The 18,392-nt window shown below is 41.6% G+C and overlaps 1 protein-coding gene across 1 annotated transcript in view; it reads right to left on the bottom strand.

The window, feature by feature from the left end:
• Positions 1-3,718: 3,718 nt before the first annotated feature.
• Positions 3,719-18,392, bottom strand: part of LOC123752636 (uncharacterized) — a 17,346-nt gene continuing 2,672 nt past the window's right edge. Inside the window, exon 4 of the mRNA XM_045734678.2 lies at positions 3,719-4,019. Coding sequence (XP_045590634.2) covers positions 3,719-4,019 — 301 coding nt within the window. The remainder of the gene's footprint in view (positions 4,020-18,392) is intronic.

Below are 18,392 nucleotides of genomic sequence, written 5' to 3'. Positions count from 1 at the left end.
GGTAAATATCAAATCAAGCATTGCTGGTTCATCTTCTCCTCTCATTCTTGTTGGTTCTTTGGTGTGCTGGCTTAGAAAGTTTCTTGTTGCCACGTCCAGCAGCTTAGCTCTCCATGTTTCTGGTCCTCCATGCGGGTCTCTGTTCTTCCAATCTATCTTCCCATGGTTGAAGTCTCCCATAATTAGTAGTCCAGATCCATTCCTGCTAGCAACAGAAGCTGCTCTTTCTATTATGTTAATGGTGGCCATGTTGTTTCTATCATATTCCTGTCTAGGTCTTCTGTCATTTGGTGGTGGATTATATATGACTGCGACTATAATTTTTTTCCCTCCATTTGTTACAGTACCTGCTATGTAGTCACTAAAACCTTCACAGCCCTGAATATCCATCTCCTCAAAATCCCAGCCTTGTCTTACCAGCAGAGCTACACCACCCCCACCTCTTCCTTCCCTCTCTTTCCTCATAACATAATAGTCCTGTGGGAACACTGCATTTGTTATCGTTTTCGTGATCTTTGTTTCTGTGAGGGCTATTATGTCTGGGTTTTCCTCTAGTACCAGTTCTCCAAGCTCATTTGCTTTATTTGTAATTCCATCTATGTTTGTGTACATCGCTTTGAGGCTCACTTTCTTCTGTCCCTTCTCAAATCGCCTCCTTGGTGAGTGTTCTGCTGGTGGGGGAGGCTGTTCCATGGGTGTGAGGACCTGTGAGGTGGATAACAGGGTCTCAGAGGATACTGGGATGAGGTGCGGGGGATCCAGTGAAGGGGGAGGGACAGGGAGGGTATGGGGTGAAAGGGGAGGGAGGACGGGAAGGAAAGGGGGGGAGGGAGGACTCGGGAGGAGGGGAGGGGTAGAAGGGTGGGGATTGGGTGTGGGGGGAGGGAGATTTTGCTGAACATTTGAGTGGGGGCAGGGAGGGTTTGGGGTAGGGGGGTTTTCTATGCAGAGGAGGGAGGCGGGGTTGTCCTCCCTTCTGGCGTTACTGGGTAGCTGGTTGTGGGTTCCCCCCTCGCCTCTGGGGGTGTTGGGTTGGGAGCTGTGACTTCCTGGTTTTCCCCTCTCGCCCTGCGCCTCTTCCTTGCTTCTGCCGCCACGGCTCTCTCCTCCCTTGTCATGTCTCTTTGGAGGAATACATTTTTTAATTTTCCCACGTTTTTCAGGGAGCTCTTCCTTGATAGGATCTTCTCCTTTGTGTTCTCGTTTGCAAACACTATCTTTATCAATCGGTCTCGGTCTTTGTTGTACCGGCCTAGCCTGAAAACCTTCTCAATGCTATGCTCAGCCCCTTCCATGTCTAGTGCCTTTAGTACTTCATTCACTGCTGCTTTGTCCTTGTCACTCCACTCTGTCCTATTAGATCCTTCCTGTTCCTTAATACCCACAGCAACCACTGATCTGTTCCTTTCCAGCAGTTGGCTAGTGGAGCGTGCCGCCTCCTGCGAGGTGGCTGCTTTCATGGCCACCTCCATCACTGCAGTCATTACTTCAGAGTTATTTTTTTTTAGTATTTCTGCAAATGTTGCTTTTATTGTGGCATTCTCATCCAGAAAACTATTACCACCTTCTCCCTGGGTGGTTTTCTGATTCTCAGCCTCGATATGTGTGTATGTGTGTGTGTATGTGTGTGTGTGTGTGTGTGTGTGTGTGTGTGTGTGTGTGTGTGTGTGTGTGTGTGTGTGTGAAAGAGAAAGAGAGAGTGAGATAGAGAGAGAAAGATAGAGAGAGAGAGAGAGAGAGAGAGAGAGAGAGAGAGAGAGAGAGAGAGAGAGAGAGAGAGAGAGAGAGAGAGAGAGAGAGAGAGAGAGAGAGAGAGCATGATACATAGTGTGTGTGTGTGTGTGTGTGTGTGTGTGTGTGTGTGTGTGTGTGTGTGTGTGTGTGTGTGTGTGTGTGTGTGTGTGTGTGTGTGTGTAGCAGAGTGAGAGTGTATCTGCGGGAGTGAACAAACTGAACGGAGTTAAAGAGAGTAAGATAGCGTGAAAGAGTGACAGAGATAGTGTGCGAGAGAGAGATATAGTGTGAGAGAGAAACAGAGAGGGTACTAAACCTTGTCACGGTAAACACCACTACAAATTAAGCCGACCACAAGCATTCCATCCTGAATTCCTTCTCCCAAGAAAATTATATAATCTCGCTCATCTCTCATGCCTTGCATTGTTCCATTAAGGTCATCTCCCCTACCTTGCACTGTTGCACATTAGAGTCATCTCTCATATTTTGCATTGTTGCATATTAGTCATCTCTCATACCTTGCAATGGTGTACATTAGAGTCATCTCCCTTATCTTGAGCTATAGCATAATAGAGCCAGCCTTTTTTTTTTACTTATTTTTCACACTTACACACACCACTGCAGACTTATTTAGCCTATTTAGTCTCAGTCTTTCTTCGATACTAAATGAATCAAAGTCTATCGACATCATATATTTTTCCATCCCACCTAATCTCTTCCACCCGCGTCTCCTCTCTCGCCTACTTCCCCCTCTCATCCTACTCCCTACTATTCCTCCCTTTCCACGTCCTGCTAAAATCTCTTCCTCTCCCTCTCCCAGCACCAGCAGAGGCAAACTGAAGCAGCCAACACTCGCAATTACACGATTCAAACACTCATTTTCCGTCACTTTCCCGCAGCCGAAAGTGTAAAAAGACCAACCCTCGCTCATTTTCTTTCATTTCCACGTACCCTGAGACCCTAGACAAAGACTTCGTATTTCCTGGCATTTCCACACCTTAACCTCGAAAGAGATTCGCATATTCTCTTTGCTTCAACATCTAATTTAAATTTCGTTCACATATCTGAGATGGCAAGAGCTTTAAGGATAAACCTGGTTCAGGGTGAATGGTTCTTTTTCTCGCTAATTAGATGCAATAGAATTTTAGGTGTGTACTCACCTGGTTCTGTTCATTTAGCTGTGCTTGCGGGGGTTGAGCTTCGGGTCTTTGGCCGCGTCTGTTATCTATTAGTTTACTGGTGTACAGGTTCATGAGTTTGTTAAGCGCTATCGTATCTACATTTGAAATTGTGTATGGAGTCAGCCTCCATCACATCACTGTCTAGGGTCATTCGTTTATTAACTATTCCGACGTTAAAAAAGTTATTTCTAATGTCTCTGTGGCTCATTTGGGTACTCAGCTTTCATCTGTGTCACCGAGTACCACCCGTGTTAAATAATTCGTCCTTATCAACCCCTGTCAATTCCCGTGAGAACTTTGTATGTGGTGATCATGTCTTCCCGAGCTCATGTGTCTTTTAACGATATGAGGTGCAATTTACGCAGCCTTTCCTCGTAGCTCATGTCTCTTAGTTCTGGGACTAGCCTAATGGCATACCTCGAAAGTGTCTCCAGCTTCGTCTTTTGATTGACAAGGTACGGGTTCCATTTTGGGGCTGCATACTCCAGGATTGGTCTTACATATGTGGCACACAAGGTTCTTTGTATACCACATTTCTTCGACTCATTAATAATTCCAGTTTCCCATTGTGGCCCTTCGTAATGCCTTCCTTCATATGAAAGAACGAGTTCTGTTTCCTGTACGTTTTCGTCGTGGAGAATCTTACACGTTGCAATCATGTTACCTCTGGTCTTGTTTTGTTTTAAGTGTAGTCAAGTTGAGCTCTGTTAATCTGCTCTCATAACTGAACTATCTTCACTCGAATCTCTTGACATTCTCCAGCTTCCTCGCGAAGCTCACACGGCTGGAATATTAGAGAGGAACTACAGGTACTCCTTGATGCTTGACAGGTACTTCTTGATGCTTGACGGGTATTCCTTGATGCTTGACAGGTACTCCTTGATGCTTGACAGGTACTCCTTGATACTTGACAGGTACTCCTTGATGGTTGACAGGTACTCCTTAATGCTTGACAGGTACTCCTTGATGCTTGACAGGTACTCATTGATGTTTGACAGGAACTCCTTGATGCTTGACAGGTACCCCTGGATGCTTGACAGGTACTTCTTGATGGTTGACAGATGCTCCCTATCTCCATGCTGTTTGATAGGTACTTGTTTGCCTCTGCAAGTTCGTTCCAAGTTATTCCAAGTTTAATCTCCATATTTTGTGTCAGTCTGTTGTGGTGGAAAATCCAGTCCTCCTGATGTGGTTATTGAGAAGGCTTGATAAGATATTGGCTTTTAAGGCTGAACTATTCTCATATAACTTTCTTCACTGCTCTTCTAATTTCTATGTATTATCTCCTGATTATCGTATTCGTTGTGGTTCCATTCTGTTCTCCATGTTCTGTATTTCTGTCATGCTCATTAAATTCCTATTTCTATAGTTTACAGTATTTTTGGGTGGAAAAGGAATGTTAAAATAATATGTATATTATGTATATATATATATATATATATATATATATAATATATATATATATATATATATATATATATATATATATATATATATATATATATATATATATATATATATATATATATATGTTATATATAATATGTATATATGTATAGTACGTCTATTACTGACATTTCCCTTATCGTAATTTATTATTTAAACTTTACTGTGAATAATAAAATCCTTTCATATAGGAATTAACCAATTTTAGACATTATACAAATCTCAATTACTTTTATTATATCCACGACATTATCATATAACCCAACTTAACCCTCGTTCCTTCACTTTTCCCATCCTTTCACTCAGCATCATCTAATATTAATTGTTCTCCTCCCTTCTCCCCCTTTTCAATATCCCAAAATCCTGCTCTGTCCTGTTCAGGATTATCTACATTCATCAATTTGTTTACTACATGTGGAGTGCCCAAATCCACGGATCCAGACACACGCTACAATACTCAGAATTAACCAATAACCAGAAGCAACACGACACACAGAGCCACGGGGAAATCAGACCCGTTCGTCAATATCAAGGAGCCTAGTGGGAAGATAACTGCCTCTTAATGCGAGATTTGATGATGTCTGAGTGGCTAGGGGAGAGGATCAGAGGGAAGAGGGCAAGACAGGAGAGAGAGGATAGGGAGTGAGAGAGAGGATAGGGAGTGTGAGAGAGGGAGAAATGGGAGGTATGTGAGTTGGTTATGGGAAAGGAATTAGAGGAAGAGGTGAGAATTGAGTGAGTAGGTAGGTAAAGAATGAGAAGGAGAAGTTGTAAGGAATTGGGAAAAGGAGTTATAAATGTTATGAAGCGTAGAGGTGAGAACGGAATGAGAGGGAGTAGTGAAACATTGAAAGTGAAAAGACACTAGAAGGTGAAGGAACGACGACGTTTCGGTCCGTCCTGGACCATTCTCAAGTCGATTGTGAGAATGGTCCAATCGACTTGAGAATGGTCCAGGATGGACCCAAACGTCGTCGTCCCTTCACCTTCTATTGTGTGGTCTGGTCAACATACTTTAGCCACGTTATTGTGACTCTTCGCCTGCTTGTGAAAAGACATAATTTGATAGACAGATAAAATCGAACGAGTCTGTCCATCACAAAATAATCTGCTATTATATAAGTATAAGAATATGAACTTAGCAATAACTTCAATCTGAAAATATTGAACTTTGAGCTGAATAGCAAAGTAAAAGGTTCAATCCCCGTGCTCCACCTCCTCCGCCCTACACTGTCAGTAAAGCAAAAATTGACAGGGAAGACCTACCATATGATATATGTAATTAAACGTCAGCGTCAACAGTTGCTGATGTAGAGGCAGCAACGTCTACACCAACAACGGTATGACGTTGATAAAATACAAAGGTCAAATTCCTTATTGTACACTAAATGGAGAACAAAAGGAATTTGACCAAAAATTGAGTATAATGGCCAACAGAATATCTATCGAGCATAGAATATCGCAGAAAATATCGATCAACAGATTCTCAGAATATCTATCGAGCATAGAATATCGCAGAAAATATCGATCAACAGATTCTCAGAATATCTATCGAGCATAGAATATCACAGAAAATATCGATCAACAGATTCTCAGAATATCTATCGAGCATAGAATATCGCAGAAAATATCGATCAACAGATTCTCAGAATATCTATCGAGCATAGAATATCACAGAAAATATCGATCAACAGATTCTCAGAATATCTATCGACCCGTTGCGTAGACAATACATATTCTACCTAAGACATAAAATACAAATTTATTCGAGTGTTCTACGTCTCTTTTAGCCAAAAAATATATACTTTTCCACACATTTCTATTTCCACCTAATTTGTATATATTCCATTGATTCTTTCCATTGATTCATTCCATTGATTCATTCCATTGATTCATTCCATTGATTCATTCCATTGATTCATTCCATTGATTCATTCCATTGATTCATTCCATTGATTCATTCCATTGATTCATTCCATTGATTCATTCCATTGATTCATTCCATTGATTCATTCCATTGATTCATTCCATTGATTCATTCCATTGATTCATTCCATTGATTCATTCCATTGATTCATTCCATTGATTCATTCCATTGATTCATTCCATTGATTCTTGACTAGTTTACTGCAACTCAAATAGATCACCTATTTGAGAGATTCGAAATTTCTCCTTATTTTAAAAGTTTCGATTTATGTTTATCGTTTGGTACTATTACCTTTATTAGATAAAGTTAGCTAGCACAAGCACTAAAATAATATCCAGGGGCAAGTATTTAGGTCATGGAAACCACCACCAAAGGCGCCTGATAGCTGAGTGGACAGCGCTTCGGATTCGTAGTCCTGAGGTTCCCGGGTTCGATCCCCGGTGGAGGCGGAGACAAATGGGCAAAATGTTTCTTCCAACCTGATGCCCCTGTTACCTAGTAGTAAATAGGTACCTGGGAGTTAGTCAGTTGCTACGGGCTGCTTCCTGGGGATGTGTAAAAAAAAAAGGAGGCCTGGTCGAGGACCGGGCCGCGGGGACGCTAAGCCCCGAAATCATCACTTGATAACCTCAAAATCTCAAGATAACCGAAGAATTTAACATAGATTACATAAAAAAAATTACGACTACATTCATTTATAATAAGAAAAAAGGAACAAACTTAATGTAAATATCACTGAATATCACAGAAAGTAATAAATTACATTCATTACTTTAATAAGAACTTAGAAAAAAGTATTAAGACAAGTTTACACTCTAAAGTTTACTTTAGTATATCTCCAGGTAGACTCTCAATCAACAAATTGTCAGAATAACAAGAAATGATAAACCCAAAATAAAAATAAAGATTAAAGAATTTATGATAGCTGGGCAGACAAGGCCAAATTATAAAGGGTTTTTATTTATGTAAATCAAACAAAGATTAAAGGGAGATGGAACCACTGAAAAGTTTTTCGCGTTATTTAACTGAATGATAAAAAAATGGGTAAGGTTTTAAATATATAAATATTATTATTTACTAATAGAGGGAACTTCATAATATGCCGTCAGCTGATTTAAATCAATGCAGTTAGTGTGTAATTAAAGGCCATATATAATATACAGTTACTTTACCTACCAGGTAACCACTGTAAAATATTGGTTTAGATATCACCTAAAATAATAATAATATTTTTATTATTATTATTAAGAAAATCTGTAGGAGCCGTGATGAGGGTTCGAACGTATGCGATGGGGTGACCCCCACGCATACCCGCTATCCATTAGACCACGACATGGTAAAGAAATTGTAACCTGGAGTTCAATTGAACACACGAGGGTTTCCTGAGGCTCCATCAATGATGAAATCACGTTGTGTGATTATTATTATTATTATTATTATTATTATTATTATTATTATTATTATTATTATTATCATTATTATCATTATTATCATTATTATTATAAGACGGTTTTTTATCTCTAGAGTCAACACATCTCCTGATTTCCTAACAAAATCAGTGATAGCTTTGCTACTAAGATATTAAAAACTTTTTCCACTCTGTTATCATCACTGAAATGTTTATCTGCCTTGTTGATGTTGCAACTGATTCCGGAAGCTCAGCGAGGCGTATTGCAACCGGTGTGCAACTCATGCACGATTATGAACCAGAATTAGCAAGAGCAACACCACTAATGAACTTTTTATTCAAGTCAATATTTTGAAAACGTTATAACTACTTGCCAGGAAGTTTCCTGAACAAAATATTTTTTTTTTATTTTTTTGTTAGTATTTAACTTTTTAACTGCATGATTTTGGTAAATCCATCCACAATATTTTGCGTTTGGTTGTATGCTGGATTTTAACCTAGGTGTAAGGTTAATGCTATTGTAGTATTGTATTTACTATTGTAGTAAGTGTATTGTATTTGTCCCGAGGTGATGGTTGATCTGACTTGTCCCAAGGCAATTGTTGACTTTGTCTCGAAGTGATGATTGATCTTACTAATCCGGTGCAGGTCGGCGTTCAATTCCCGACCGTCCAATTGTTCGGGCACCATTCCTTCCCCCCGTCCCATCCCAAAATCCTTATCATGACCTCTTTCCAGTGCTATAAAGTCGTAATGGCTTGGTGCTTTCCCCGTGATAGTTCCCTTCCCTTCCCTCCAGAATAGGGGGGCCCGGCCCCAATACCCCTACTTCACGAGGTCTGTGTATGTGAAATATTCAGCGAGAAGTCCGTAGACTTCAACATTTGTCTAATAAACGAGAGATTGGCATTCAAGGGATGACCATTTGGTTACAGTGGTACGTGAAGATTGGGAAAGTGTTTTGGGCATAACTTGGGTATCGAGGTGGCCCCGGGCACTGCCGGGTATCCCGTCTAGTATATTATAAGATAAAACCTAGTACTTGATTCATTATAAACTTCCCAAGATGTCCTCAACTCTAATCTGTTCATTCGACATCGTAAATAAAAGTTATTCTCTTGCTCTTTGTAAGGTATGACAACCATAAGATTCTAGATTTGGTATGGTCACTACTGGTAAATAACACTCCAGGGAACGTTTATTATCCTCCCTACCACAGGGTGGTGAAGGGAATTATCAGGGAGAAAGCACCAAGCCATTGTGACTATTTAGCACTGGGATGGGAGTCAAGATAAGGATTTGGGATGGGACGGGGGGGAAGGAATGGTGCCCAACCACTTGGACGGTCGGGTAGGGTGGTGAGCTGAAGCAAGCACACGTGGGTGATAAGTCGAAGAAAGCTTTTAAGTTTGTTAATTGCCTTGTGCCATGACAGAAATGCTATCATCTCTGAATAATGATATCTTTGGGGACTGACAGTGCCCCCAAAGGCCTGGTCGACGACCGGGCCGCGGGGACGCTAAGCCCCGGAAGCACCTCAAGGTAGCCCCCGAGGGTATAAGCATAGATGATACTTGTCTCTTTCAAGGCGTTTCGTTTCATCACTAGAGAGTTCGTTGTCAAGTTGGTAGTCATTTTAATCCTCTAATATGTGGTAATCTAAATATATTATGTATTTTATGAAGCTTTCCATCTCTTGCGGGCCATTGTGGAAAGTTCTTCCCGTGGAAGAATTTAATAGTGGGACAGATTATGAAGTGTTGATCTCACAATTTATCATTTCTGAGTGTGAAAGACACAGTTTATTTCCTAGATTGTTACATCCAGGAAAGTTAACTTCAGTCTCCATCTCAAAACAGAAACTCGAAACACCGTGTATAAATTAGTCAAGATGATATTTAGGAAATTAGCCTCGTATAGGCATTAAAATCACTCATTAACTCTTTAATTCCCATAAGTTATTCTTATGGTTGCTATGACATTAGCCAAGAATATTCCTGTGTTGAATAGGGGCTGCCGACATGTAAATCCACTTGAGACGTCCACTTTCTGGTCCTGACAAATATATGAGCTATCCTACATATGTGGCGTTTTACATATGGCTGACAGTCCCTTCTGTTTGCCTCAATGATAGCTGGAGATTATCACAATTATTCAAAGATTCGTCAATGGTAGATAGCTAAGATAACTCCTTCTTGCAAGTAGTACAAGTACGCAGATGGCTCGAGGAAATGCCCTTCTGCAAGCAGTGTTAGTTGAGAGAGAGAGAGATGGGTGAATGCAATTTCCTCCTCCAGGGGATACGAACAGATGGGTCAAGTAATGCCACCAAGCTTCAGCATCTTCACGGGCCATCTGGGGTAAAGACCCGATTCAGGGAGGATTGCTTGGGCGGCATCTTCACACTCGAATCTTCCCTTCCCTCTTAGCCTCCTTCCCTCCTTCCCTGCGTCAAGATCTTGGCATCTTTCCTTTTAGCATACTTCCCTTTCTCTTTCTCTTTCTTTTTCTCTTTCGTAAAATATAGTCTCTTCACTCGGATTCTCATCCTTTTTATCGACTCTCTCTCTATCTCCTTCCTCTCCACCGTTACTCCTCACTTTCTCCATTCTTAGATTCCAAAATTCTTACCCATTTTTCTTCCCCCTGTAATCTGTGACATTTGCATTCCATTTATTAATTTTTCTCTCTCTCATTTCCCTCTGCTCGTCAACCTTCACTATCTCTCCACCCTCCTCGTTTCCTTTTTTTTCTTTGTCGTCCTTTATCTCCCTCTCCCTCCATCTCTCCCTTCCTCTCTCTCCCTCTCCCTCCCTCTCTCCCTCTCTCTCCCTCTCTCTCCCTCTCTCTCCCTCTCTCTCCCTCTCTCTCCCTCTCCCTTCTGCTCAACACATCAGCCGCAGAACAAGAGCCATTGCCTGAATTTTATCGCTTCAGTTTTATGAACATAAAGAGGAGATTCGCCCAGCCAAATAATGGGATGTCGCCTTTATGGGGGTTGTAAAGTAGCGGTCAGACAGATGGACCGACACACACGCACATTTATACATACCTTCACAACCATTCCATCTTCCCCTTCACAACCATTCCATCTTCCCCTTCACAACCATTCCATCTTCCCCTTCACAACCATTCCATCTTCCCCTTCACAACCATTCCATCTTCCCCTTCACAACCATTCCATATTCCCCTTTCACAACCATTCCATCTTCCCCTTCACAACCATTCCATCTTCCCCTTCACAACCATTCCATCTTCCCCTTCACAACCATTCCATCTTCCCCTTCACAACCATTCCATCTTCCCCTTCACAACCATTCCATCTTCCCCTTCACAACCATTCCATCTTCCCCTTCACAACCATTCCATCTACTCCTTTACAACCATTCCATCTTTCCCTTCACAACCATTCCATATTCCCCTTTCACAACCATTCCATCTTCCCCTTCACAACCATTCCATCTTCCCCTTCACAACCATTCCATCTACTCCTTTACAACCATTCCATCTACTCCTTTACAACCATTCCATCTACTCCTTTACAACCATTCCATCTACTCCTTTACAACCTTTCCATCTACTCCTTTACAACCATTCCATCTACTCCTTTACAACCATTCCATCTACTCCTTTACAACCATTCCATCTACTCCTTTACAACCATTCCATCTACTCCTTTACAACCATTCCATCTACTCCTTTACAACCATTCCATCTACTCCTTTACAACCATTCCATCTACTCCTTTACAACCATTCCATCTACTCCTTTACAACCTTTCCATCTACTCCTTTACAACCATTCCATCTACTCCTTTACAACCATTCCATCTTTCCCTTCACAACCATTCCATATTCCCCTTTCACAACCTTTCCTTTTTCCTACTTTGCCGGGGGACATTTTCTGGGGGGGGGGTCGGAAAAGGCATTCTTCTTGAGGTATCTCATATTCATCATATTCATATTCATACTCATATTCATCATATTCTTATGATTCATATCGAAACTGTTTAAAAACTTACTCAGTTGAAAGTCACGTGTAAAGTGTTTCATTAATAAACAGAAGATTCGTTTGCTGATTTGGCGAGCAACCAAAGAGCAACCAGCCATTCGTGAGGAATGGCTGCCAAAACCATCAAAAGTTTCACTTCAGAAAAATCAAATGAAAACCCTTATGGGTTAGTCGGAACACCACGAGTGTAGCTGTAACTGTTTATCATCACTTGGGTAGTTAGCTAATGTGTTTAAAAAGATTTTCTGTAACGCAGGAAGAGCTATGAAACATGTGTGTACTCACTAGATTTTTTTTTAGTTAGGTTCATAGATCTTGTGCTCCCGGGCCCGCCTCTTATGTGTGAGATTATATATGTGTCCGTATTCACCTTGTTGTGCTTGCGGGGGTTGAGCTCTGGCTCTTTGGGTCAGCCTCTCAACTTTCAATCAACTTTTTTTCCCCACACACACACACACACATATACCCAGGAAGCAGCCCGAAGCAGCTGTCTAACTCCCAGGTACCTATTTACTGCTAGGTGAGCAGGAAGATTAGGGTAAAAGAAACTCTACCCATTTACAGGCGAGGAGTCACAATAACGGGGCTGAAAAATGTTGACCAGACCACACACTAGAAGGTGAAGGGACGACGACGTTTAGGTCCGTCCTGGACCATTCTCAAGTCGATTCTACCCATTTGTTTCCGCCTCAGCCGGGGATCGATCCCCGGACCCTAGGACTACGAATTCCGAGCGCTGTCCACTCAGCCGTCAAGTCACCGTATAGAAGCTTGAATGGTCCGCAAGCTTCGATTAACAACATCCACTCATTAACCCTTTGGGGCTGAAGCTACGCCCGGACAAAATGAAGCCCAGTCCTATAACTACTCAACCAGCGATGGAATATATACATTACAGGGTCCTGTAAGTCCGGTATGAATTCAGTACATCCCCGGAAGAATGAATATATTTCTGACCTTCCATCTCGAAGGCCCAGTTTAGGACCATCGATGTGTCGTCGAATATATTCGCATGTATAATGCGAATATATTCGCATTATACATGCGAATATATTATGAAAGCTTAATATATATTATGAAATATAAGCTTAATATATATTATAAAATATATATTATGAAAGCTTCTATTGCACATCCATCTTCCAATAGAAAGTTGCCAGGCGGGGCTGCCAGCGGTTGACTCAACCTTTTCCAACATGCTCTTGTTAACCCGGTTGCCGTCCGTTTAGAATTCAGATAGAAGCCAAGTCAAATCATGGTTGGTTGTGGCTATTTTGACTTATATTTCATGCACGGGGGACATATGTGGTCAAATGTGTAGTTTGTGGTCGTGTGGTGACGACAGGGGGTGCTGTTAAGGTCGAGTGCTGACGGCTGGGGCGCTGTTAAGGTCGAGTGCTGACGGCTGGGGCGCTGTTAAGGTCGAGTGCTGACGGCTGGGGCGCTGTTAAGGTCGAGTGCTGACGGCTGGGGTGCTGTTAAGGTCTAGTGCTGACGACAGGGGGCGCTGTTAAGGTCGAGTGCTGACGGCTGTGGTCGCTGTTAAGGTCGAGTGCTGACGGCTGGGGGGCGCTGTTAAGGTCTAGTGCTGACGACAGGGGCGCTGTTAAGGTCTAGTGCTGACGACAGGGGGCACAGTTAAAGTCGAATTCTGACGACAGGGGGCGCTGTTAAGGTCTAGTGCTGACAACAGGGGGCGCTGTTAAGGTCTAGTGCTGACAACAGGGGGCGCTGTTAAGGTCTAGTGCTGACGACAGGGGCGCTGTTAAGGTCTAGTGCTGACGACAGGGGGCGCTGTTAAGGTCTAGTGCTGACGACAGGGGGCACAGTTAAAGTCGAATTCTGACGACAGGGGGCGCTGTTAAGGTCGAGTGCTGACGGCTGGGGCGCTGTTAAGGTCGAGTGCTGACGGCAGGGGTGCTGTTAAGGTCTAGTGCTGACGACAGGGGGCGCTGTTAAGGTCTAGTGCTGACGACAGGGGCGCTGTTAAGGTCTAGTGCTGACGACAGGGGGCACAGTTAAAGTCGAATTCTGACGACAGGGGGCGCTGTTAAGGTCGAGTGCTGACGGCTGGGGCGCTGTTAAGGTCGAGTGCTGACGGCTGGGGTGCTGTTAAGGTCGGGTGCTGACGGCTGGGGTGCTGTTAAGGTCTAGTGCTGACGGCAGGGGCGCTGTTAAGGTCGAGTGCTGACGACAGGGGTGCTGTTAAGGTCGGGTGCTGACGGCTGGGGTGCTGTTAAGGTCTAGTGCTGACGGCAGGGGCGCTGTTAAGGTCGAGTGCTGACGGCTGGGGTGCTGTTAAGGTCGGGTGCTGACGGCTGGGGTGCTGTTAAGGTCTAGTGCTGACGGCAGGGGCGCTGTTAAGGTCGAGTGCTGACGGCTGGGGTGCTGTTAAGGTCTAGTGCTGACGACAGGGGGCGCTGTTAAGGTCTAGTGCTGACGGCTGGGGCGCTGTTAAGGTCTAGTGATGACGGCAGGGGCGCTGTTAAGGTCGAGTGCTGACGACAGGGGGCGCTGTTAAGGTCTAGTGCTGACGACAGGAGCGCTGTTAAGGTCGAGTGCTGACGCCACTGGAACAGTTAAGGTCGAGTGCTGACGCCACTGGCACAGTTAAGGTCGGGTGCTGACGCCAGAGGCGCTGAGGGATGCAGGAGACATTGTAAATTTCTTCCTTTTCCTCGTGAATCGTCGCAAGGAAGCTAACATGATAGAAGACAAGGAGGCTTCAGTGGTAGTATACCAAAAAGGATTCTTTGGAAATGTACCAAGTCAATCCTCATGGAGTATACCACGGAGACGTCGGTCCCAGAATGCCATGAAGACGTAGTATTACCATATTCCATGATAATATGCCAAGGTATCAATTTAACTTGGATAGTTAAATCCATTTAACTTGGATAGTTAAATCCATTTAACTTAGATAGTTAAATCCATTTAACTTGGATAGTTAAATCCACTTAACTTGGATAGTTAAATCCATTTAACTTGGATAGTTAAATCCACTTAACTTGGATAGTTAAATCCATTTAACTTGGATAGTTAAATCCATTTAACTTAGATAGTTAAATCCATTTAACTTAGATAGTTAAATCCATTTAACTTAGATAGTTAAATCCATTTAACTTAGATAGTTAAATCCATTTAACTTGGATAGTTAAATCCATTTAACTTGGATAGTTAAATCCACTTAACTTGGATAGTTAAATCCATTTAACTTGGATAGTTAAATCCACTTAACTTGGATAGTTAAATCCATTTAACTTGGATAGTTAAATCCACTTAACTTGGATAGTTAAATCCATTTAACTTGGATAGTTAAATCCATTTAACTTGGATAGTTAAATCCATTTAACTTGGATAGTTAAATCCATTTAACTTGGATAGTTAAATCCACTTAACTTGGATAGTTAAATCCATTTAACTTGGATAGTTAAATCCATTTAACTTGGATAGTTAAATCCATTTAACTTGGATAGTTAAATCCATTTAACTTGGATAGTTAAATCCATTTAACTTGGATAGTTAAATCCATTTAACTTGGATAGTTAAATCCACTTAACTTGGATAGTTAAATCCACTTAACTTGGATAGTTAAATCCATTTAACTTGGATAGTTAAATCCATTTAACTTGGATAGTTAAATCCACTTAACTTGGATAGTTAAATTCATTTAACTTGGATAGTTAAATCCATTTAACTTGGATAGTTAAATCCATTTAACTTGGATAGTTAAATCCATTTAACTTGGATAGTTAAATCCATTTAACTTGGATAGTTAAATCCATTTAACTTGGATAGTTAAATCCATTTAACTTGGATAGTTAAATCCACTTAACTTGGATAGTTAAATCCATTTAACTTGGATAGTTAAATCCATTTAACTTGGATAGTTAAATCCATTTAACTTGGATAGTTAAATCCATTTAACTTGGATAGTTAAATCCATTTAACTTGGATAGTTAAATCCATTTAACTTGGATAGTTAAATCCATTTAACTTGGATGACACCTTGGAAGGATGTCAATGAATAGCCCAACCTTATAGCCGAAGCTGACTATATGTTATAGTTCTCCCTGGCTTAAGGGCGCCCCTTTGAAGCGCAATTGCAATTATATATGCACATGAGTGACGTGTTATACACGGATACATTTGCATGAAGGCTGCAGTTCCTAATTCATACATGTACCTAGACAATATATATTTTATTAACTGGGGGGCTGCAGGAGTTCTCTCAATTACAGTCATGGAAATATCAGAGTGATATGTTCCCCCACATCACCGTGCCTCTGACCCGAGGGATGGGGGGGGGGGGGGGGTGGTACAGACACAAAATACAGGTAATTTAATGAGAGAAGAGTGCACAGGTCTGCACTCTGGCTAACTTATATAACCAACACTCAAGGGACCGCAAGCAAAAAATAAATTAAATTGCTGTTATTTGCATATATTTCAACGCTGAGATGAATATTCCGAGGTTATATATATATATATATATATATATATATATATATATATATATATATATATATATATATATATGTCGTACCTAGTAGCCAGAACTCACTTCTCAGCCTACTATGCAAGGCCCGATTTGCCTAATAAGCCTAGTTTTCATGAATTAATGTTTTTTCGACTATCTAACCTACCTAACCTAACCTAACCTAACGTTTTCGGCTATCTAACCTAACCTAACCTATAAAGATAGGTTAGGTTAGGTTAGGTAGGGTTGGTTAGGTTCGGTCATATATCTACATTAATTTTAACTCCAATAAAAAAAAATTGACCTCATACATAATGAAATGGGTAGCTTTATCATTTCATAAGAAAAAAAATTGAGAAAATATATTAATTCAGTAAAACTTGGCTTATTAGGCAAATCGGGCCTTGCATAGTAGGCTGAGAAGTGAGTTCTGGCTATTAGGTACGACATATATATATATATATATATATATATATATATATATATATATATATATATATATATATATATATATATATATATATATATATATATATATATATATATATATATATCACCAGCAAGAAAAAGAACATCATTTGTTAATGATTCGGAGCCCATTCCTTTATGTTTAAGACCTCATATAAATATTATTATTATATTAATGTTAATACCTCTTGTAGACGTACCTGGTTGATGGGGTTCTGGGAGTTCTTCTACTGCCCAAGCCCGGCCCGAGGCCAGGGCTTGACTTGTGAGAGTTTGGTCCACCAGGCTGTTGCTTGGAGCGGCCCGCAGGCCCACATACCCACCACAGCCCGGTTGGTCCGGAACGTCTTTTTATATAGGGCATTGAACGGTTGGTATTTATTTGTTGCTGCCTTTGGTGGGTGATGAGTGTGATTGTGGGGGAGTGTGGTGGAATGGTGAGGGTGTTATCATGTGGTGGGAGTGATAACAAGTGTTGCTTCTTATAGTGAATGGTATCATTGAAGATAGGAAGTGTCGACATTGGGACATGAGATGAGGTGTATATGTGTGTCGACAGTGTAACAAGACATGAGATGAGGTGTATATGTGTGTCGACAGTGTAACATGACATGAGGTAAGGTGTATGTGTGTCGACAGTGGGACAGGACATGAGGTGAGATGTATGTGGGTCAACAGTGGGACAGGACATGAGGTAAGGTGTACATGTGTCGGCAATGGATCGAGAAATGAGGAGTGAGGTAGAATTCTTCTCTCCTCAGAGGTGTCGTGTCTCCGCAACATTATCCGCAACACCTCCTGGTCAGTTTTTAACATGGAGGTGCTTCACGAGCTACGGGTCGACTCACACGCAACAGCACGAAAAAGGCTTCTGAGGAAAGTTTCAAGACGGCGAAGACAGACTGAAGAAATTACTGTTTGGCTCAGAATTTGGGAGTAAAGGAGAAGTGAAAGGAACAGTAGAAATGAGAAATAAGTGGAAAGGGTCAGAGAGGGAAATTTATCGATGGAGAAATGAAAGTCTTGCGAATATATTGTATTTAGTAAAATGCATATGTTATAAGACGACGGAATGTACTGCAACTACGGATCCTTCTATTACGAACACTGCTACGGATCTGTTGCTACGGACCCCTGAATATTGACCACCACCTTCCCTAGTACGAACCACTTCCTACAGGGCGCCAGACAACTACCCCTTGGGTCCGTAGTTCTCTGAGATACTTTTGCAACCATTGACTTTCTCACAAAACCAAAGTGTAGTAGGAATTATCTCAAACTACAACCCATTTTAGGCATTGATACTCTGGCAACAACCCTTACAACCCAGGAAAGAATGATGTTTCATTGTAATTATTAAATCATTCTCAGCTGCATTTAGGGCGAATAAACCCTTGAACTGGCTGAAATAGACGAAAATGGTTCAACACACAACTACACACTACCAAAACAAATACTAATTATCACAAGAGACTGTGACGATATTGGAGAAATATTTTAAAGAGCAGAGATGCCGTGCAGAGACCAGGACGTGGAGACTCTCAGAGAACAGGTGCGGACCGAGAGAGAGAGAGAGAGAGAGAGCGAGAGAGAGAGAGAGAGAGAGAGAGAGAGAGAGAGAGAGAGAGAGAGAGAGAGAGAGAGAGAGAGAGAGAGAGAGAGAGAGAGAGAGAGAGAGAGAGAGAGAGAGATGTTCCTGCTGAAAGGAAACTCTTGGATTTAGAGGACAAAAGAAAC

Source organism: Procambarus clarkii, chromosome 4 (assembly GCF_040958095.1).
Source record: "Procambarus clarkii isolate CNS0578487 chromosome 4, FALCON_Pclarkii_2.0, whole genome shotgun sequence".
Lineage (NCBI taxonomy): Eukaryota > Metazoa > Arthropoda > Malacostraca > Decapoda > Cambaridae > Procambarus > Procambarus clarkii.
This window is presented reverse-complemented; position numbering and strand designations above follow the sequence as displayed.